General features: G+C 35.7%; 1 protein-coding gene across 6 annotated transcripts in view; it reads right to left on the reverse strand.

Annotated features, from left to right (window-relative positions):
* Positions 1-4,684: 4,684 nt before the first annotated feature.
* Positions 4,685-24,188, reverse strand: part of SMC5 (structural maintenance of chromosomes 5) — a 104,760-nt gene continuing 85,256 nt past the window's right edge. For 2 of the 6 annotated variants that reach the window (XM_004004322.6, XM_042243360.1), the window contains 13 exons: positions 24,007-24,139; positions 21,358-21,531; positions 19,921-20,090; positions 17,465-17,588; positions 17,066-17,188; positions 13,022-13,147; positions 11,060-11,104; positions 10,517-10,612; positions 9,980-10,084; positions 9,667-9,786; positions 8,304-8,483; positions 8,129-8,224; positions 4,685-7,100 (listed from right to left, as the gene is read on the reverse strand). In XM_004004322.6, the coding sequence (XP_004004371.1) occupies positions 6,957-7,100; positions 8,129-8,224; positions 8,304-8,483; positions 9,667-9,786; positions 9,980-10,084; positions 10,517-10,612; positions 11,060-11,104; positions 13,022-13,147; positions 17,066-17,188; positions 17,465-17,588; positions 19,921-20,090; positions 21,358-21,531; positions 24,007-24,139 (1,636 nt within the window). In that variant the 3' untranslated portion in view covers positions 4,685-6,956. Of the gene's footprint in view, positions 7,101-8,128; positions 8,225-8,303; positions 8,484-9,666; positions 9,787-9,975; positions 10,085-10,516; positions 10,613-11,059; positions 11,131-13,021; positions 13,148-17,065; positions 17,189-17,464; positions 17,589-19,920; positions 20,091-21,357; positions 21,532-24,006; positions 24,140-24,188 lie in introns of those variants that run through there. The other 4 variants (XM_012123325.5, XM_042243359.2, XM_060409381.1 and 1 more) reach the window with 4 other exon arrangements.

Genomic DNA, 24,188 nt, shown 5'->3' on the forward strand with positions numbered 1-24,188 from the left:
TCTCCTCCTGCCCCCAATCCCTCCCAGCAACAGAGTCTTTTCCAATGAGTCAACTCTTCGCATGAGGTGTCCAAAGTACTGGAGCTTCAGCTTTAGCATCATTCCTTCCAAGGAAATCCCAGGGTTGATCTCCTTCAGAATGGACTGGTTGGATCTCCTTGCAGTCAAAGGGACCCTCAAGTCTTCTCCAACACCACAGTTCAAAAGCATCAATTCTTCGGCGCTCAGCCTTCTTCACAGTCCAACTCTCTCATCCACACACGACCACTGGAAAAACCATAGCCTTGACTAGATGGACCTTAGTCGGCAGGGTAATGTCTCTGCTCTTATTGAAGGGCCACCTGTAGTTTGAAATGAGGGTGTGTGATGCTCCAGCTTTCTCAAGAATGCTTTGGCTATTCAGTGTCTCTTTTGGTTCTGTATGAATTTTAGAATTGTTGCTTCTACTTCTGTGAAAAATGCCATTGGAATTTTGTTAGGAATTGCACTGAATTAGATTGCTTTGGGTAGTTTGGACATTTTAACAAAATCTTCCCATTAACAGAGAGTTATCTTTTTATTCAATTTCTTTCACTAATATCTTGTACTTTTCAATATACAGGCCTTTCACCTCCTTGGTTAATTCATTTCTAAGTATTTTATTCTTTTTTATATAACTGCAAGATTGTTTTTATTAGCATATAAAAATGCAACATTTTTTGCATTGATCCTGTATCCTGAAACATTTCTGAATTCATTTATTGTAAGTTTTTTTCTAGGGTCTTAAGGGCTTTCTGTATCATATCTTCTATAACTAGTGACAGTTTTAGTTTTTTCTTGCCAATTTGGATGTGCCTTTTATTCGTTTTTCTTGGTTAATTCCTCATTAGGGCTTTCAGTACTCTGTTGAATGTAAGTGGTGAAAGTAGGCATCCTTGTCTTGTTCCTGCTGTTCAGAGGAAAAGCTGTCAGCATTATACTGTTAAATATGATGTTAGTTCTGGGACTGTCATATATGGCCTTTGTTATGTTGAGGTATGTTACTTCTGTCCCTACTTTTGAGTGTTTTATTACGAATTGATGTTGAAGTCTAGATATTTTCTTGCATCTAATGAGATGCATATGATTTATATTCTTCATTTTGTTAATTTTTGTATCCCTGGAATAAATCCCACTTGATCTTGGTGTATGTGTGGCCCGCTTATTAGCATATTGTTGAATTTGGATTGCTAATATTTAGGTGAGGATTTTTACATTTGTGTTAACTAGGGATACTGGCCTTAAGATTTCTTGTGGCATCTTTGTCTGGTTTTGGTATCAGGATAATGCTGGCCCTGTAGACTGAGTTTGGAAGAGTTTCCTTTTTTTTTTTAAATTTTGGAAGAGTTTGAAAAGGTTGGGTGTTAATTCTCCTTAGAATGTTTGGTTGAATGCACCAATGAAGCCACTTAATTCTGAACTTTGTCTGTTGGGGAGTTTCTGATTACCAAATATAGTCTCATTATCAGCAATCAGTCTGTTCAGATTTTTCACAACTGACTTGATAGGCTGTTATGTCTCTAGGAATTTGTCCATTTCTTCTAGATCATCTAATCTCTTGGCATATTATTCATATTGGTCTTTTATGATTCTTAGTATTTCTGTGGTACCAACTATAAAATATCTTCTTTCATTTCTGATTTTATTTATGAGTCCTCCTTTTTTTTCTTGCCTCAGGATGCTGTTTCCTTACCTAGTTTAGGCAAGCTTTGAGCCATTTATCTTCAAATAATTTCTCTGCCCATTTCTGTCTTCTTTCTGGGAGCTCTAAAATGTGAATGTTAGCCTTATTTGATAAGTTTCCCATAAAACCCTTACCCTATCTTTTTTTCATTTTTTTTCCCTCTTGCTGCTCTGATTGGGTGAATTTCACTGCCTTGTCTTCGACTTGGTGATTAATTCTACTTAGTCTCCTGCTGAACTTTTCAATTTCATAGTGTACTTTTCATATTCAGTTCAATTATTATTTTTCAGCTCTGTGATTTATATTTGATACTTTGTCTTCCAACTCTTCACTGAAAGTTTCACTGTATTCATTTATTCTACTCGTTTGGTGAGCATCTTCATAATCATTTCTTTGAACATAAATTACTCATCTCCATTTTATTAAGTTTGCCTCTGCCCCAACCCCTGGAGCTTTTATCTTATTATTTATCTTATTGTTTATTCCTCTCTCTCTCCATTTCTTGACTCCCTGTGTTGGTTTCTTGCAGTAGATAAAACAATGACCTCTCTCAGTCTAAAAAGAATGGCTTTTTGTGGATGAAACTTATTCAACCCTGCCCTAGCCTCTTGTTCTCTCAAACTTTGGTGATTGTCCACACAGCCTATCATATTGTTAACAGCTCCTAGTAGTTGAGGGTGTGCCTAGGGAGGTTCTCATTACCTAGATTCAGGCTGATTAGAAGTCAGATCCTCAGGCAGCAACTTTTAAGAGTATGGACATGTATGCAGTCCTATGGGACTGCAAATGTAAACCTTGTTGGCCACCAGAATCAGGAAATTTGGAGGTGTGCCTGGGTGGCAGTCAAAAAAGCTGTGCCTCCAGACACATGTATAAGCTCTTTTCTGGGAAATACCAGCCATCTGGAGCAAGGCAGGAGTGCCAGGGTGGCATCTGTAGCCTATATGCCCTGAGAATAACTTTGGAGGCCTCAAAGTGTATGCCAGACCTGAAGCCTGCTTCTCAGGTCATAGCTCCAGGACAGATAGAAGCTACATCACAGAAAGACTAGGGTGAGAGGTTACTTCAGTCTGCTGTCTGTGGCCATGCTCTGCCTAGAACCATCTCTATGATAATCACAGTCCTGTGGGACCCAGGAATGTAAGCCCCCCCGGCCATCACAGCCAGGCATCCCCCGCTAGGCAGAAGCTGCAAAGAGTAAGGACTGGGTGGGAAAACGAGGATACCAAACATGTAAAGCTCCCCTCTGGGAGGCACTGGCACTCTAGAGCATGGCAAAGGGAGAGCCTGAAGATAGTACCTCTCTCCCAGACTTCTGCAAAATATTCAGACAGCCCCAGATGAGTGATTAATCGGAAGACTGTCCCTCAGGCTGCAGACATTATTTTTAATAGGCCCTCATTCTTCATAAAGACTGAGCTCCTGGGTCCAGTGCCTCTTGCTGTGCTCTGCAGATGGCAGCTTTTTAACAACTTTTTCTCCATTCACTACTGTTCCATGGGACCCGTTGTCATAAGTCCCATGGTTACCAGAACCAGGGAGTGTGGAGGTGCCCACTGGCAGCAGCCACAAAAATCAGAACACAGATTTTTCTGGTGACACTGATTGTTATAGTCCCAAGGGTCCAGGAACATAAGCTCTCCTGGCCTCCAGAGCTAGGTGGTCCAGAGGTGTCCTCTGGGCAGTAGCCAGCAAAACCAGGGCATCAGATGTGAACCCTCTTGTCCAGGAGATACTTGTATTCTGGGGCATGGGCATGAAAACAGCACTTGCCTGTTCTCTGTCCCCACCAACTAACTCCTACACGTGTATGTCAGAGTAGATGCTTTTTCTCAGGCAGACTGATGCTTCAGTTTAAGCAGGTGAGCCTCCTTCACTTTATGTCTGGGTGTGATCTGTTGCTTCTGAGCTGGGCCCTGGGCAGGAGAGAGTCTGAGAAGACTGAGAGTCTAGCCTCTGAAGAATCACTTCTCAGATCACTACAGTTTGGGTCTCAGGACACAAGCCTCAATGGTTATCAAAATCAGATGGGGGCTTCTCTTCCAGGTGCAAGTCTTAAAAGTTGGAGCGCCTGATGTGGGGTTCAAACTCCTCATTTTTCATCAAGAAGCTCTGGGTTTTCAGTTCTCTTCCAATTTGGGACCCACTGGGGGTGGCGGTTATGGTGAGTTTGTTCCAGCCTCTCCTACCTGCTTGCTTGATGTGTGATTGTCACTCAGCCAGTGATGAGGAATTTTCTATTATATAACTGTAGACACAGTTTGTCTGTGGTAAAAGGTAAGTTCAGGATCTTCAGGATGGGGTTTGACATCTTGAACTGGAATCACCACCCTGAACTAAGTTTCTTGACACTGTAGGCTGTATTTTTTATTCTTCAAAATATACATCATTGTGTTTTGCCAGTGATATATATTAGTGGCTTAGGGATGATACTTTAGATGAGGGCAGCGGGGGGAGATACATAGAAGTCTTGAAGGCTGTGACAACTGGATTTTTATGACTGTGATGAAAGCCTACCAAGTCTTTTCTCTGAAAACAGTCAGCAAACCACAGGGTGACTCTCTGGATCACGGCAGAGATGCCTCCTTGTCTCCACTATTCACCCTCTCCCTTTTGAGTAACACAGTGGCTCAAATTTGACTAAGTACACAGCCATATAGGTAAAGATGCCATATTCAAGGCTCTCTTCAGGCCATCTAAGGTTTCAATCTAAAAATATTTATACTTACCTTGTAATTGGTTTCTTTAGATGATTTAAATACCTTTTTGTCCTGGAATTTATGGCTTTATTTAGACTAAGATCACCTTGCAGCGAGACAAGGGACTAAATTTTCTAACCTTTTGAACATAGACTTCCAAACAGTATTCTGTAAATGGTAGGCATTCAATAGACTTTTTAGCAAATCTGAAAACCAAAATGACTCTTACAAAGATTCAAAGTATATAAAAAACAGTGCTCATTTAAAAAGACATACACTAAAAGAACATGAAAATACAGCATTTATTACCAACAAAGTAGCATTTCCCACAAAGAGTTTTTTTCCAGTTATACCTGCAGATACATACTAGCAGGACAAAATTACACCTTTTTTTTTTTTTTTTTTGGCCATGCTGCACAGCTTGCAGGATCTTAGTTCCCTGACCAGGGACTGAACCTGGGCCCTTGACAGTGAAAGCACAAAGTCCTAACCACTGGACCACCAGGAATTCCCCCAAATTACATTTTTTTAGACACTAAAGATTCATACTCCAAAGAAAATAAACACACGTCCAAAAGATAATTAGAAAACAGCAAGAAATCTTTCCTTTTAATGCAAAAACCTTAGGCAAATCAATTAAGATTTTGTCATTACAAATAATTGCTTGTCACCTTTTAGGGTTTTAAATATTTTATTCATCAAACAAGACTATTATATGAAGTTTTTACAATTTTTAATTAAAATCAACTTTTTCAGAAAATATGTGAAGTTTCAAGTGGCTGAGTTATTGTGCAGAACTTACTATTTTATTAATGTTAAAATACATAATTTATTCTTCGAAGCTCAACTTTCAGTGTAAAACCAAGTATTTGTCCACTAGAGATAAAAATGCTTATAAACAAGGTTTGGAATAATTACTGGCATATGTAAACTGAAAAAAATCTTCAAACTTTTCTCACATTGATGATCATTTTGTAGAAATAAGATGACTGGCACTTAGACAATAAATGAACTACACCAAGCACATATTAAGTAAAGGTACTTTGATGGAAAACAAAGTATTTAACAACAAAACATTTGGTAACATTCATTTACTAACATGTTACCAGCATTTTCAATGTTTACATGAGTTGTTTGCACTAGTAAAAATGTTATTTTAAAATATTTTCATAGTATATGCATTAGACTTAATTTAAGAGGGGAAGGTTCTTTTAAAATTTTTATAAAGAAAAAAATAGCTTTTTAAAGAGAAAATGTCCAAATAAGAGGATGAAGACTTTCATTACTTTTTGACTTAACAAGAATATAAATTTCAGTAGCTATTTAAGAACATATAAAACCCAAACTGAATGCAATCTTTCAATTTAGTCAAGCTACCAAGTCAAAAAAATAATTGTCATTACCTCTACAGATCCAATCCACCGTTTAAAGATATGTCCTTGCTCCAGTTCTTTATTTTACAAGATTTTAAAGAATAGAATGTTTTGGCACTGTTAATTAGTATAACTCAGAGATAAACAAATGATTTTCTAATCTGATTCTTCCATGCTCCAAGAACAGTTTAAATTAGATTTTCTAAGATACTGGGGTAGGATCAACACTGTAAATTAAAAGGACCTACATAAGCTTAAGGTCTAAAAATATTATGGTTTTAAACAAATCAATGCTTTTGCTCACTCTACGTAACACTGAGAAATTTTAAATATAAACTGTAGAAACCAGTGTAAGAAATGTTAAGAAAAACTTTACTAAAAATAATTATAAAAATGCTGTAGAAATTTAAGATGTAAAAATTGACTTTAAATTAAGAAAACAAAAATGATTAACCCTAAAAAGACCCACCCACATTTTATAGGGTTATTCTTTAAAAATTCTTGCCACTTTAGTCTCTGTCAATCTTTTGGTTGCATTCTGCATCATCTAGTGGCCATCTTGTGGCATTTCAAAGAAGTCCTGCTCCCAGTACTTCTCCCTCCTTTGAGATACCAATACAATTACAGTATCAAGTTTCATAAAACTTTTTTTTTAAAGGTCCCTAAAATCCCATTTCCTAGTGGAGATAAGGTAATCTTTTTAATAGGAAGAAATGAATAGATTTGTCATAAATTATTACTATACATTACACATTTCCATACCAAATTTTAAAAATTATAACACTGGGAGAAACTAGGACTTACGCTGTAGAGTCATCTTTAGACTCTAAAAGTAGTTAAAATTACTTTGCAAGTAAAGCTCAGGGTTCCCATATCAACTAAACTTCTTGTAACTGATAATCCCTTCCACTGTAGTTCTGATTTGAGTAGCAAATACTGTAAAAGTGGGGACCCAGTCACTTATTGTCAGAGTGCTAAGGACACAATATTTAAATTTTACTACCAGATGATGTTCCACAGAAAGAAGTTATTATGGTCTCTCTTCATCAACCCATTTGTATCTAATAGCAGGTTTCAAAAGTAACTGATCCTTTAGTCTTAATGAATCTAACTTTTATTCAGTTGAGCCACACTTACATATAGGATTTAACAGAAAAGTCCCAAAGTTCCTGCCCTTCACTTTCATTGAGAAGGCTGAGTGAATGTAATACGGCGCCGCCGCCTTTGGAAAGCCTTTAAATTCCATCTGTTTGGTTCCAGCATATGAGGACCATTGTAAACAAACAATACTGTCATCTTTTCAGAATAAGGAAGATTTTGAAGGAGCTGTGAAGTGTTAAAACAAACTGTCATAGAATGCTATATATTAAGCACAACTTTCTGAACTTGCATGTGTAGAGTCAAATATATTTTATTTGTAAAATTAATGAAACTCTTAATGACGTTCTCAACTCAACATACACCCTGCCAGATGGTGATTTTTATTTGAATTACCATATCTGAAACCTGGCCTAAGGATTCGTCAACATATCTTGGGAGCCCTCTATATTCACAGGCCAATGGGATCACACTGCTTCCTAGGCTGACCCTGGAAAAGTATATCCTCCAGAACTTTCCTAGGATAATTTCACTCTTTTATCCACAAAACACCTTTCAAGCAACTTCTATAGTCCAGGTACTGTAATAGATTGGTAGCCTGAAAAGTGTATTAACAGGGTGGTTTGATTTATAGGCCAACTAACAGATCTAGCTATTCCACACAGTATCTGCTGGAATAAGAAAAGATTATACTATTTGATAAAAACTGAATTTAAGATAGGATCTCCAATGAAATTTCTTTTAAAAAATCTGGTTACATTAATAAAAACATCTTTGATTGCTATACAGCAGTTTCATAATTGACCCATAGCACAAGAGGTAACAAAAGAAAATTTCCCATTGTAATGGTTCTGTAAAGGTAAGTCTGTTTTTTATGTGAACAGATGATTTTGAGGATACTTAGGATTTCCTCTGAGCCAGGACAGAGCAAAACAGGCCTTTCTGAGGAAATGAGGAGGACCAGTGCTTTCTGGCATTTTTCAGTGCTAAGAGAGGAAATTCCCTAGAGGAAGAATAAATGCCAAAAAAGCAGAGGCACTCTCAGCTCTAGAACATAATGCTATGCCTACTACTTTCTTCCTCTAATGATAAGGTTTCTGATTAAGTATGTTATTGGAACTTGTCCCCCTTTACTATAATCTATTTTGGGACTGTTCCTCCTCTTATTTATACATACTGGACCAAAATCTGCTACATGTTTTAGCCATAAGGGACTTCCAAGTAACGTGAGTATTTTTAGATTCCTTATTACCTACCTTTGGTGTAATAAAGAAATACTGAGATGTGTTTTCTTTACAAGCAGTATTTACAACCATTTCAAACACTCTTCGTTCATTAATTGGGTCCATTCCCTAAAGAAAGACAATAATAATGATTAGATTTAAATCTATTACAAGATACAGTGAAACCCAATAAAATAACCACCAATACCTGATTGATTTCATCAACTACTCGAAATGGACATCTATTAAGCTCCTGAAGTGCCATCAAGTATAACATAGTAGAAACACTTCTTTCACCTCCACTTTGATGATGAGGAGTTAATTCATGCAGTTGAGTACTACTGCGAAATTTAACTCTAATTCGAATTCCATATTTATCATAGTCTTCCTGCAAAACATTTAAAAAGTTGATGAAAGGTGAGAGTTTTCTCTGGCAATTTTATACTGTTTTTTGAAAATAAATTGAAGTTCTTTACTCTTATAAATTGACTTATTCATGATATCAGTTTTATCTAAATAGATCTTTGGAGACCTCTAGAGCTTGTAGAGAGCAAGTGGTTCTAATATTGTTTCAGTTTATTTATAACATAGTCAATAAAAAGTACCTGCTTTATAGAATGGTTCTGAAGATTAAAGAAGACAAACCTAGAAATGCTTGGCACAGTTTCTGGCACAAAGGAAATATATTATAAATTACAAGTTATTACAATACATTTCTTCCTTCTAGCAAGCCCAGAATATGTAGATGACAATTCTCTTGGCAGGTCTAATATTCTACTAAAACTTACAGTTACATGATGTTTGCAATCCTTATGTTTCATAATAAACAGATAAAGGAGTAATGGGACAAAATTCCTAAGGAGAAATAAAGGCACTACCTTGCTTCACATTTCTTCCTCCTTAAAAGAAATGCTTTATTAGGGAAAATTTTCAACATTTACAAAATTAGAACTCCCAAATAAGCTCAATCAACTGGTCTCAACTGTGATCCATACATGACCAATTTTGCTTCGTCTATAGCTCCACCCACTCCTCTTTCCCAATTATTCTGAAGGACATCCTTGTTCATCTCTTCATATAGTTCTTAATGGAAATCTTATTTTACCCACAATTGCAATGCATGAAACGTATATAGTTCAAGAAATCAGTACCAAATTTTTAAAGTATTTTTGTTCTTATGAACTCAAATTCTTGATCAAAAGGAAACCACTGATACTATTCTATATTTCAGTTATGTTTGCCAATTTGTATATGACTCTTCAAACTTGAGGAGTAGTGATTTCAAAAAGCAATGCATTTGTTCATCACAACTGAATAACCATTACTTAGACTGGATATGGAAAGAGTCTGTAAGGTATTAGTGGCTAATCTCAGATGTCACCAAGAAGAACATCCTCAAAACAACAAGTGACCCTGATGGAATCCTATATACGGTCTCTTCTTTCGTTTGGACATTTTTTTTTTTGTAAGAACAATTTTCAGATATAACTTTAGAGTAAATAAACAATTTAAATATACTTTTAGCATACAATTAAAATTCTTGTCAGGAAACATATCAAATGCAATTTTACCTCATTTTCTGTATGGAGGTCAACTTCACCAGCACACTGCATAGAACTAAAAAAATAGCTAAATTTTTCATTAATTTTTTCTACCAGCTCTTTTAAAGGATTAAGCCACCTTTCTTTTACCTGTAAGTAAAAGCAATATAAAAATACAAAGTAAAAGAAGTGTTATTACATTGATATAAAACTTTATATAAAAAAATTATATCAATCTAGTCCTGAGAACATACATTTTTTTCTTAGAAATGTTATCATTTCACTTTGCATTATTCTACATTCCCATATTATTAATGCACATGAGAAAAAGTTGAATAATTACCTGTGAAATGTTTTCTCTATATTTATCCAGTTCAACTTTCTTTATCTTTAGTTCCTCAGTTAATTGCTCTATTTCTTCTTCTCTTTTCGTGTATTCCTCAACAACCTGGCAGAAAAAAAATCTTTAAGAATAATCTACCAAAGGATAAAGGTACAAAAAATTTTGCATCAATTAAAACATTAATTGAAAATGCTACTGTTTGTATGCAGTTAATTTATGTTCTTACAACATACTAAAAATGTCATCTTTTTATTAAAAAAAAAAAAAAGACATCTCAGTATTTCAGGTTAGCCCAAGTATTCTTTTTATAAAGAAAAGGAACAGAACACTGTGTTCCTTAGGAAGAATCTATTTAAAATTCTAATAGATTCAGAATCTGGCATTTAAAAGTACATTGTACTAGAGTTCTTGGTAATAATAAGCTAGACAGCAGGAACAGAGTGGGAGGCAAGTACTGGAGGGAACTGTGTGTGTGTGGGGTGGGGGCAGTTGTGCTGGTGGTGGCGACTGCCGGAGGCATTAGGGAAAGAAGCATACTGTAGGATTGAGTCCTGTGAAGCAAGATGCTCTTGATCTTTCCTCAGTTAATAAAGCATCAATTTCATCCAAGGTGTTCGGAAGATCTTGGAAAGCCTAAAGAATGAAAAAACTGTCCATTATTATACGTGGTACAGTGAAAACAGTTCAATTCAAATAATTAAAATGAAAATATTCTGTTGAGTGTCTGCTGTATGTTGAACAGCATGCTAGCACAACACAGTAAGGAATCAAAGGAATTACAAACATGGCTTTTTGCTTTCAAAAAGGGGTTTATACTTTAGAAGAAAACAAAATGTATATACTTAATAACATGAGCTAACACCTTAAGGCAATGTATTGATGTTGAGTATTAAAATAAGCAGTACACATCATACTGGTTATGGAATTTGGAGAAAGGAATTATCAGTTCATGCTACAGGAGCTACAAGAAACAGAATTCAGAGGCCTAGAATTCATCTCTGGGCCTTAAAGCAAACAGCTAGGGAAAAGTAAGGCAAAGGAGAGATAGGAGCTTGGAGAAAAAGAAAAAGCACTGCATACCATGGGGGGTGAGGAGTTGTGTCCATTTGGAATGGTGGGTACTTGCTGAATTGGTAGAATGGGTCCAGAATATGTGGGGCATTGAAAGAGAGCAAGAAGTTAGAACTTTATACTGTACTTGTGAAGAACTATAAAAGCATCCTAAGAATCCAATTACTTTGACAGTAGAATTTCACCATAGTACTATCTTCTGAGACTATACAATAGTGACAAATTAGAGCAGTGTGGGGGCAGGCAAGCAGTACAATGTTTTGTCGGCACAACTTGCAAAAGTTTATGTACTACAATGTACAAAATGAATCTTAAAACTCTGTAAAAGATCCTAACATGCTACATTAATTCTTAACCTGTCTTTTTTCCCTCTAACCATCTGGAAAGCAGTTCAGCTTCTATAAGCTTTCAGATATTTATAGTTTATTTTGTTGAATCTAACTTGCCCTTTGAGCTTTGAACTCATGTGCCACACACTTATTTCATATCTTCATTTGATTCTAATAGACAAATTTAAGATGGTGAAACAAATCTGCAACTTAGCCACCTTCCCCACCAATTTAAGCAAACCTATCTGTCCTTCGATCTTTCCCATCTCAGTAATTAGCAAAATTTAGGGATTCTCTCTCTACCCTTCAATTCAAAACCATTAGTAAGTCATGCTGGTTCTGTCATTAAAAGATACCTCAAATCTGTAAACTGCTCTGTCTTTTGTGCTTCCACTCTAATCCACACCACAAGAGTCTCTTGCCTGGTCCAAAGCAATAATCCCCTAAATGGTCATCTTCCATTCTTGTATCCCTACTTTATTCTCCAGATTGCAGCTGGAGTGCTCTACAAACAGCTGTCCTACCTCTATTGATCTTCTGTTTAAAACTCCAGTGGACTTCATCTCAAAGTAGAGCCCAAATTCCTTCTATGGTCTATAAGGCCCTACAGGATCTGACTTCTGCCCTCCTTGGATAATAAATTTTAGCCTAAGATTCTTTCTATTCTGAAACAAGCCAAACATACTTCTGCCTCAAGAGCTTTGAATGAGCTGTTTTCTCTACCTGGAATGCTTTTCTCTCAAACGTTCACTTGACTGATTTCTTCTGTTCATTCAGGACTCATCTAAAATAGTATCTTCTCAAAGGAGCCTTCTCTGACACTGGCCTCTTACCTTGTACTATTCTTCTTCTTAGCACCTCCTGCTATTCCCAACATAATCTATTTGCTTTTTGATTTGTTCTCCCCACCCTCCAGACTAGAATATAAATTTCAAGACAGAACAAAGTATGTGTTTTGTTCAATGTGTGATAGAAGGTAATCAAGGCATTACCCCTACCTGTCAGATAAAGCTTCAGGTCAAGGGGCTACCTACTCAGTGTAGAACTGGCAGGAAAGGGCAGTATCTTCTCATTTTACTAACTAAATGATATGTCAGTATATAAAGTACACATAATGAGAAGAAGGAAAGGCTCTTTTCTTTACCAACAGATGTTAGTCATAAAGAATCCACTCCCAAAGAATGCTAAATAAACACCCCGATTTCCAGGAAAACATTTTCATTTTGTCTTTGTTTTTCTATTACCTCTATGTACTGTTTCTTATATATCAATTACTAGTACTACCTTTCCAGGAAAAATTATATCCCATCTCCCAAACCTCTCCTAAAACGGTGCTTGGAGAAAAAAGCTTTTTATTGGATGAATGTTTTGGTAGAAATAATTTTGCAAAATGGTACGCGTATCTGAATAACTTTAGTACTAAGCAATAAGACTAAATGGTGTCCATTTGAATATCATGAAGAAAAAATTTGTTGAGCAAAATTACATGCATACTCAGTTTAAAAATGGCGGCAGGGGGGAACTCTCACTTTTTATGGCAGATCATGTTTTACATGGCCCTGTACAATGCCTAACACACTTTAAGCTTAAAAATACTGTGTTAAATATATTAACTTATAGCATTATATATTTTTATACTTACTGTCTGATATTCTTGAGGAACAGTCTGCTCTGCACCCAGGTTACATACTTGCTTGGCTCTCTTCATAAGTTCCTTGCATTTCTGCAATAATCTCAGTCTATTTTCATCCAACTCAATGAAATGTTGCTATTTTAAGAAAAATAAGTATGTTGAAAATTTGTAAGTTACTGTTAAATCAGAGGGTTCTTTTATGAATAAATATCACCACACTATATCACATGTATTACTGAATTTTGATAACAGTGAGCAAATCATCCAAAAACCATATCTCAAATTATGACTGATTTTATTGCTAAAATTTGAACTTAACTTCAAAATATATTAGGACATTAATAATATGGCATTCTTGAATCCCTAACAGCTTTGAAATTTAAACTTAATTGCCTTTTTATGAACGTTTAACCTATGTATAATTATACTCTAGTAAAACAATACATACAATACATAGGCTTCCTATCAGAAAACTCAGCAGAACCTTTCAATGTTTTCCAAGTGCCTCTCATGTAGATCATTTATTCATGGACCCATTCATTCCTTCACCAAATAATTACTGAGAACCTATTAAATATCAGTATTTTATCATGTATTAAGCATAGAAAGTTGAATAATAAGATGCACAGTCATTTTCATAAAGACACAGCACAGCAACATTATCCTTTGTATTTTTGGAGATTAAATAAAAAAGGAACTAAACTTGTGTAATCTTATTCACATCCCTCACACAGTGTGTGTCTGGTCCTTCCTCCCTCCATTCCTTGTCAAATTTGGAGTTCAGACATCAGTGATCTTCACAACGTTTAATATACAAGCTTGCAAATTCTACTTCAATCAATCAAATAGTAAACAATGGTAGTGGAAATAATACTGTTTACTTGATAAAGGTCCCCCCACCCCACACTGCGAAATACATATATATCATCTAAATCGAAAAAGTCTTTCCTAAAGTTCAGTTTTTGTGGGAGAGTAGCAAGCAGCTAGGTAAACAACATTAGATGAAAGCACAGTTTCTAAATTTGATAGTAGGATAAAAAATAAATTTAACAACTTCCAATTTTTATAACATGAATCTTTATGTAAATCCATACATGCTTCATGCTAGGGAGCGCACTAAGCATCTTGATGTATTGTTAAACTTACTATCAGAATAGCCCTGCAAGTTAGGTATTGTAATATCTGTGGCTGAAAACAACAGGCTTGGAGTGGTCAGGAAACCTGTTCAAAGTTAAAAACTAAGTAACATGTTCATCCATCTGTCTACCTCCATATCTGGATTTAGGTGTAGTCAGTTTATTAACTTGTAAAAATATTCCAGATGATAGTGACATACCTCTGGAAATGTTTAATGGGTTTGGATCCCTTTTCCACTATTTGCCCTCCAATAATTTGAGGAAGTTATTAAACTCAATGGTGTTTTGTTACCCCTAAGTTCCTTCATGAACACAACTCTACTGAAATTCTGTGTCAATCTTTTTTGTGTGTGCATTTTCATGATCAGGGTAAAAGACAAATCCCAAAGTGGGGTGGGGGAAGAAAAGAAGGAAGGAAATGATCTCCCTTTGTTTCAAATGAAGACCAGCAAAAGAATAGCTAAGAGCAAGCGTGGGTAAGTGACAGAAAACATGAGAAGGAAAAAGAGCAAATGAAAGACAAAATGAACTACTAGAGACTTACTCTTCTCTGTATCTCTCACTTGTCATTCTTGACTATTTAAAATGCATAGTTGGTGACTATGATCAGTTAGTAACAAGCACTTACCAAAACACAGTACAAGAAAAGAGCCCTACAAAAGGGTTGGTAAGACAATTATAACTAAAAAGTATTTAATAACTTTCAGATTAACATATAAAAAAAAGAGAAACAATAATATAAAATATTGCCAAGGAAATAGAAAATAAAGTCAAGAAGATCAGTAATGGAAAAACCTGTCAGGGAGTTTGTGTGTATGTCCAGGTAAGAAAATCTAGTGTGACAAGTAGCTAATGAGATTATTTCCCTAGAGAGTACAATTAAGAACCTTTCTACTCTCCAGAGTAATCAGCTGAACTCAAAAATATTACTGCTTCTGCTGCTACTAACAATATGGACAGGAAGACTCCCCTGTCAGGTTAGGGAAGGCAGCAGGTGTAGAAGTCTTTATTTTGATTATGTATGTATGCTAAACATCCTGCCATTTTTATTTGAAAGATTATTTATGCACAAGTATCTTATATCCTTGTGGCCTGAGTATCTTTGACATACTCAGTTCAGTTCTACTATAAACAATATTGAAATTCTCCCTCATTTCCCTCTCCCAAAGCATCTAACCTGAGGTAGTATCCTTTTATTTCCTAATAGTACCTACAGGACAGTCAGCAAATATATTGTTTTACTTACTTGTCTCCCTTCTTCTGTGTTTAAGTGTGGTGCCTTTAGCTACCGTGTCAGCCTTCTGACCACATAACACATGCTTGCTGTCTCCTTAGCCTGCCCAGTAGTTCTAGTTCTCCTCAGTAAGCAACTTTGTTCTGCAAGGCAGTTTCACGTGAGTTGCTAGTTCACAGGACCTGAATCACCCCAGCACCACCTGACCTTTCTGCAATCTAAAAGTCACCTTCCAGTTTCAGCTGCTCTGAAATTGGTCTGCTGAGCTTTCTACACCAAATGGGGCCTCTTTTCTTAAAAGATGAGAACCTGCTGGTGACTTAGTTTTTGGGTTCTTTGAGCCTTCCCTCTGTTTCTTACCACATACTTTCTAATACCATACCAGTCTTGCTGCTGATTATCTCACCTACCGGTATTCTGGGGTTCATGGCTGTCGTAAAACACAGAACTTGACTGATGTTTGTCCCTGGTTCTTGGGAGGAAGACTAAAATCCTAGGAAGTTTCTGAGTGACAGAGGGTCTGAGTTTATGCTAAGGAGTGACTCAGGATGGGGGAAGTCAATGCCAGAAAGACAAATCATGTGACTAAAGGGTTGGGGCTTTGAGTCTTATTATTATCCCCACCCAGTCTCTTAAACTGCAGAGAGAAGGGCTAGAGACCGAGTTCAACCATATGGCCAATGATCCAATCAGTCATGCCTAGGTAATGCAACCCGGTAAAAATTCTAAACACTGATGTGCTAGGAGAGCAACAAATTATTTCACCAGAAAAGAGCATAGAAACTGTGTGCAGGACCCTCCCCGCCCTATAAGCCTTTTGACCAGTAGGGATTTGTATTGTTTATATAATAAAACTGTAATTGTTGAGAACAGCCTTTTCTTCAGTTCTGTGAGCCATTCCAGTAAATTAATGAACTTGGGGGAGCCATGAGAACCCTTGAATCAGTCACCAGTTGGTCAGAAGAGCAGGTGGCATCTGAAGGGCAATTTTATTAAGGACTAAGCCCTTAACCTAGCCTCATGCTAATCCTGGGTGATGAGTGTGAGAATATTCTGCAGTACACCTACAGGGACAACTTTAAGCTGAGTCTGTTGTATACATTGCCTGCGGGCTTGCTGTTACATCATCATAGTATCCCAGTTGCTCTTCTATTTTGGGGAACGGATTTGAAAGACTCAAAAACTATGTCACTCTTACGACCTCATTTTGTTGCTTGTTCTTCTCTGGAATTTATGTTAACTTAGTACATCACCCCCTGTCCTCCCCCATTTCAATATTTATCATTAACAGAAGATTAAATCACCGGGATCACTAAGGCCATTCTTAGTGTTGACCAGAACTCATCTGTAGTTTAGGGGACACAAGCTGCAATAAAAGCTACTAGTTGCTTCTTGGCAATAGTACTAACTATAATTTGTATCAGCTAAGAAAGCAAACATGGTAAGATTTTGGTTTTCAAATGACTAAATCAGGTACTCTTTGTTATTTAATTGGGGGAGGGTGGTAATAATCAAAAATGTACACAAAGGGTTTCAAATATTACTTCTTAATCAGCAGAGTACATGAAATCTGTAAACAGCATACCCAAAACTGCACACTGCAAGGCATGATATATACATACACGTGTATATATAGTTTTCAAACTGAAGTCCTCAAATAAAAAATAAAAGCAATAATTTTACCTCTGTGATACGTAGCTGTGATGAGGTTGCTATATAATCTGATTCCAATTTGTTCTTCTCAGAGATCACTGTAGTATTTTGAAGAATTAAATCTACTTTTTGTATGTGTAAAGCAGTACAATTCTAGGAATAAAAACCTCTATGAGTTTTATTTTACAACAATATAGTTTAACATTTTTCTAATGCGATTGATACTTCTCTCCAATCTTAAATAGTTCTCCTTTGAGTCATTTTGAATAAACCAATTTAGCTTAATGAGTACTTTTAATCAATTTACTGATCTGTAAATAGAAATGTCAAACAGAGAAAGTTGAAATTACCTATAAAAATCTCTTGCTAAGATTTTACTATCGACTTGCAACAACAAAAACATGACTAAAATGAAAATGTCTTATTTACCTTTATCAAGTTTGTTAATTCAGTAACAAGTTTTGCTTTTTGAACATTTATTTCTTTGATTTTGGTACTTGCTTTTCGTTCTTCCTCTTCAAGATTGCAAGTATCCTGTTCCATCAGCTTTAAACTGTATGAAAAGCATAATGATGTAGAAATCAGAGAAAACACAAGGATTGAGCCCAAATTCTCAGGTTTCTTGCTGCTTTATGGTCTATGTAGCAATACTATTCAGATGTTAACTGATAGCTTCCTGATTAAACATTTCATGTAATCACTCAGGATCAAAAACTATTTTTTGAGATGTATCAAGTGCCATAGGATCTAGAGTCAGAAACTTGGGTTTAAAATTCCTCTTTGCCACCAATGAGCAGTATAACTGAACAAGCTACTCTTCTAAGCTTTGATTTCCTCATCTATAAACTGTAAGTAATAATAGTACTTCTGCAGGGCTTTGGTGAAGACTAAAAGAAGGCGGCAAATCATGCAACACACTTAGTATAGTGTCTGGTCCATAAGTGATAAGCACTGTTTATAAAAACAGTCCCTTCCCTTAAGGAGCTTAACTGTGGCAATCTAATACATAAAATAATAATGATGAAAAGACAATACAACAATTCTAAAAGTTAATACTTTGCTTTTCAATATGGAGACACTAAGGCTGTAGAAGTTTACTTAAGTTACCTAACATTACATATACTAAGTTGTAAGGTGTGTTTGACATCAAGGGCCAAGTTCTTTCCACTACAGGGAAAAATCAAAGATGGAAGCAATGAAAATAAGAATAAACAAGTTCAGTGGATATTGTAGAGAGTGGACTGAATGGTGAGTGAAGAGTGTGTCGGGGCAGAGAGGGAGGAAATTAGAATGTGTGGAGTGCAAGAAGATTTTGAAAAACGTGAAGGACAATCTAAAGGAAAGCAGTATTTAAATTTCATACAGCAAAGGTAGGAAGCCACCACAGATATCTTGAAGGGGGCAGGAACATGAAAAGATGATAAACTTGATGACAGTATTCTGTATGCCCTGAATGGAGGAGATGAGTCATGGAGAGACCACCAACCATGTCACCACTGCAGTATTCCAGAGTAACTGTAGATATGAGACAGCCAGGATGACAATGGATATGAAAGGATATTTCACTACAAAATTCAACATTACCAGGAAAAAGTTTAGTTTCAGACAATGAGTTCAATACAGCAGTCCAACAGTAAAAGGTTGACTTGTGGATGACTGAAGATAAAAGTGAAGGGTTTATATAGAAAAGAATTCTAAGCAGTTAAGACTCAGCAGATATGTCTTCTTTTAAGCAACCAAGGTATATACGCTACTGACTTTTAAAAGTTAACAGGCAATTTGCTTTATTAAAAAAATTTTTTTAAAAAGCATTTAAAATATTCAACTTATGTGTTTAGAAACACTATTAAATCAAGGTAAATTTATACTGTACTCAAGGCAATGAGCTGTCATTTATTATGTCTTTAATACCTATATCTTTGTTCTTTTATGCTTCTTTCCTATAGAATAATCACCAAAAAAGGTCTGCATTGTGTCCTGAAATGGGCATGGAAAAACTTTGAAACTGGAACTCACTTTCCTCTCCCCTAGACTGAACACCCTAACAGCTTTTATCTGATCTTATATATCAGATATATAAGTTTCTACAAAACATCTAAGTTCAAAATAAAACTTACAATCAGTTCTGAGAACAACTGCCTGGGATTTCACAGTAAGCTAGCATAATGTAACAAGGTCATTCATGGGTAAAAGATGCACTTATGGTAATGTAAGAGTATATTCCTTCACTAATGATTTCAGATTCCATGTTGCAGTTAAACGTTAACAAACCACACTTTGGCAAGTTCTGATGTGACATTAAAGAATACATATGCTGACACGTCTATTAAAGCAGTCTTCCCTTTTCCAGTTACATATATATGTGGGGCCAGGTTTTCTTCATATACTTCTCACAACCAAGTGAATGCAGAAGCACTTATGAAAAAACAACTAACTTCATCTAAAGAGATTTACAAATGTAAAAATAATGTCCCTCTTGTTGCTAAATGCATTTTGTTTGGAAAATTGTTTCTCATAAATATTTTTTGTTAACATATAATGAACTTATCATGTTAATGTACTATTTAATTTCTAATTTGGTAAATATCAATAGATATAATCCATATAAACAAAACTTCCTCAAGGTCCTCAATAATTTTTAAGAATAGAATGAGTTCCAGGGATGAAAACAGCTGATCAAGGAACAGAAAAATTCATTACACTTAAGACTCCCCCTGCTTTGTCCTGTGTTTTGGGTAGAAGGGTTTGAGTTTGAGAGAGAAACTCTACACAGCATGCTGGTGGGAACTGTGTGGTCATGACAAGGTACATATAACTAATAATATCCTTATAGTACATTTGTATCGCCCTCCCAAACCCCCAGCCCAGAATGGGCTGAAAGTTACCTTCCTAGTTTGGAACTAATTTTTTGTTCCAGTTGTCTTTTCTTGGTTTTCCTTTCAAGAAGCTCCTTCTTCTTTTGTCTAAGTTCATTATCTTTGTGTTCCAGATGCTTGTTTGTCTCACGTAAGGCACTCAATCCTGATTCTACTGCTTGCAATTTTCTATTAATTTCCTATGGAATATGCAACATTGTTAGTATATTTTAAAGACTAAAGTATTATAAACTGAGTTAATATTCTTTTTAAATACTCAAATCAAAATAACAAATCTTTAACTTCAATAGAAGACGTAACACTATAATTCTCTGACATGAATCACACCAATGTTTTCTTAAATCAATCTCCCAAGACAACAGAAATAAAAGCAAAAAAACTACAAATGGACTTAATCAAACTTATAAGTTTTACACAGTAAAGGAAACCATAAACAAAAAGACAACCTATCGACTGGGAAAAAATATTTGCAAAGGATATGATGGACAAGGACTTAATTTCCAAAATATATAAAACAGCTCAGTAACATAAACACAAACAATCCAAACACTAAATGAGCAGAAGACTTAAACGGATATTTCTCCAAAGAAGAGAAACAAATGGCCAATAGGCACATGAAAAGATGCTCCACATTGCTAATAATATTAGAGAAATGCAAATCGAAACCACAACAGAGTACCACCTCATACCACTCAGAATGGCCATCATTTTAAAAAGTAAACAAATAATAAATGCTGGAGAGGGTGTACAGAAAAGAGAACTCTCCTACACTGTTGGTGAGAATGTAAATTGGTTCCGCCATCATGGAAAATAGTATGGAGGTTCCTCAAAAAACTTAGAATAGTTACCATATGGTCCAGCAATCCCACTCCTGGGCATATATCCAGACAAAACTATAATTTGAAAAGATACATGTACCCCAATGTTCACAGCAGCACTATTTACAATAGCCAAGACATGGATACAATCTAAATGCCCATCAACAGGTGAATGGATAAAGAACAGTACATTCAGTGTACCTTTGGTATATTCAATGAATGGTATATTCAATGAAATAATACTTAGCCATAAAAGAATGAAGTAATGCTATCTACAACAATATACTAGGTTAAGTAAGTCAGAAAAACAAATACCATATCACTTATATGTACAATCTAAAATGTGACACAAATTTCTTAATAAAACAGACTTGGATGCAGAGAATAGATTTGTAGTTGCCAAGGGAAAGGGTGAGGTGGGGTCGGATGGATTAGGGTTTGGGATTAACAGATGCAAACTATTATATACAGAATAGATATACAACAAGGTCATACTGTATAGCACAGGGAACTATATTCAATATCCTGGACCAAACCACAATGAAAAAGAATATAACTGACTCAGTTTGCTGTATACCAGAAACTAACACAACACTGTAGATCAACTGTAAAATAAAAAATGACCAACCTTCAGCTGTTCTTCTAAGTGTCGTCTTTGCTCTAGATCCACGGTGACTGTGAGAAACTGAGCTACTTTTAGGGATGTGTTACTTGAAATGAGTTTGTTTGAATAAAAAGAAGTTTTCACCACGTACTTTTCTTCTGCTGTATAAATTTGTTTTAATCGGGTTTCCTGTATTACCTATAATGTAAAATAAACATTTAGTAGACATTTAAGAATTATTGGATGGGGCTTCCCCAGTGGCTCAGATGTAAAGAATCTGCTTGCAGTGCGGGAGACCTGGGTTTGATCCCTGGATTGGGAAGATCTCCTGGAAGAGGGCATGCCAACCCACTCCAGTATTCTTGCCTGGAGAATCCCCATGAGAAGCCTAGTGAGTTACAGTATGTGGAGTCGCAAAGAGTCAGACATGACTGAGAGACTAAGCACAAGAATAATTATAACATTTAAAAAAAAGGACTAAAGAATTAAAAATACTGATCAAGTGAAATATAGATCAAAATATATTAGATTTATTTTCATTCTTTAAATGTAACCCAACATCTCTAAAAAAGTGAGTGATAAATTTCAGGTTATTATTTTGGAAAACAACACTAAGGAAGAGAACTGGGAGAAAACCAAAACAACTACCAAAGTTGGCTATACTTCTACTTCACTATACAATCTCTCCCAAGTAGGTGTACTTTTGGGGAGTCAGTTGCCCAGAAGAATGAAGTCTGTTATCTCAACTAATACATTTACTCCCCCTTCCCCTTAGTTATATTGTTCAAAGATACATAATCTTATATTTAATTCCTATATATTTGGGGAATACTTAATGCACATACTTTTTCAAGGATTTCAAAGACTTCTTTTTGCATTTTTGGGGAGAGTTGTTCTCTCAAGAATTTATTAAGGAGTTTCATAAACTAAGCACATTCTAAACACAACATTGTTGGATCTGTTTCTGCATAAAGAATAGGCTGCTGTAACGTATTTTTTTCCAGTCTCTAAAGGTTTATTACCAGTATTCTTGTGGCTTGTTTCTCTGCAGAAGTTTATAGTCTAGGTAATGAGATATGACATATTTAAGTATACTTAGCTTAACAGGGTATAAACTGGCATCCACAAATGCTCAGTAATTTGAAATGAAAGGAGATCCCACATGACGTTAGCCTACCCCCCACATGTCATGAAAATAATCATTTACAGAGTCTAAAATGTCAGAATTTGATAATAAAGCAAAACTTACACTAAAGAATGTTATTTTTTTCTAAGGGAGAAAATATGACCATTGTTGTCAGGAGGTAGACATGAAATGTTTAGATAGTAAATTTCCTCAGTGCAGGTTTGTATTTTCTGAAAGATGGCCAAGACTATGTTAAGGGCTTTACTAGGTGTCTGACTTTGCTTTTCTATATACCATGTTCTTTTTTCTAGTAGAGACAGTAGACTTAAAGTCTCTAGGTGACCTAAACAGAATGTTAAAAAGTAAAGCACACAAAAATATTTCAACTTGAAGAACTGTTCAAAAAGTGAAAGGATTTTCCAAGTGCATTACTATCCCTTTTTGCACCAGAGTAAAGCTATGAAAGCCCTTAGCAAATTTTCTAGTCTTCCTGCAATAGTAAAGCAATGCCTACTATCCTAAGCTTAAGAGGTAGCGCCCTACCTACCCCTGAAGTTATGACAGAAATTGGAAGATCTGTGCATATTGTCTTCTTTTTTTAAACTCCATCAATGAGTATTAGAGGTACACACACATGGAGAGTTCTATTTTTTTGGTTTCCCCAAATGATCACCATAATATGATACGCAACTTAATAATTTGCTTATCTTCGCAAAATGGGTTAGTAATGAGGCCCCATTTCTATCTTCTGTTAATGAGGTATACAAAAGCACCAGACTACAAATGAATATCCTAGGATACTTGTAGACTGGCTGTTAAAAACTTAAAACACATTCTCTAATAAATTCAGTATTATAAATAGCAGTTAGGTCTGTAAATGCATACCAACAGCACTAACATGGTAACTTAGTATTATGGAAAAATCTGTTCTAGAAAGACTTCTTCGCTGTTTCTGCCTATGATGAAAGCACTGAAGGTGGTTTGGAGTCTTGGAGACTACTGGTAAGGAGAAGAAAACTCGACGCAGCATCAGCAGAACACAGGAACCTACGAGTTCATGGGGCTCTGTCGGATAAGAAAGGAGATCCTCCTAAGAGTGGCCATTCACTTAAGAGATAACCTTACATGGAACTTTAAGGGGAGGGCTTACCAGAACAGTTCTATATCCTAGCCTATCATCCTAAAGTATAATCTGTCTGAAAAATAATCTAGAATACAAGAATTTAAATGAATAAACCATTAATGTTTGAACAAATGTTTGTTAAAGCAGAATTCAGTAAGAGAGTCAGGTGTCTCTTTTCAGGCTTTAATTTAGTTACCCTACAAGTATTAAGTATTTATTTAGGTAACTCCACATCCTTACTGTCATAAAGTATTAGTCAGCATTCATTGTCCTATGTAATATTAGAAATGTAAAATATCAAGGTAATTCCTGTTTAGTTAAAAACAATGACACGTTTCTTTAAATTTCTCACAAGTTTTCCTTGCCGTTAAGAAGTTTTAACAAAACTACATTTTTGGTACTGATTGATTCAGTGTTTTCTTACCCGTTCAATTTTTTCTCTGGTTCTTTCAGTTCCTACAGGAACTTCATGAATGTGATACTGGCAGCAAAGATAACTCATGACAGGGTCAGGGGCATCAAACAACTCTCGCAAATAAGAGAAAAATCCATATTGTCTGAAACGAAGAGCACCTTTTAGGATTTTCTTCTTAAAACAGCATTAAA

This window comes from Ovis aries, chromosome 2, assembly GCF_016772045.2.
Source record: "Ovis aries strain OAR_USU_Benz2616 breed Rambouillet chromosome 2, ARS-UI_Ramb_v3.0, whole genome shotgun sequence".
Taxonomy (NCBI): domain Eukaryota; kingdom Metazoa; phylum Chordata; class Mammalia; order Artiodactyla; family Bovidae; genus Ovis; species Ovis aries.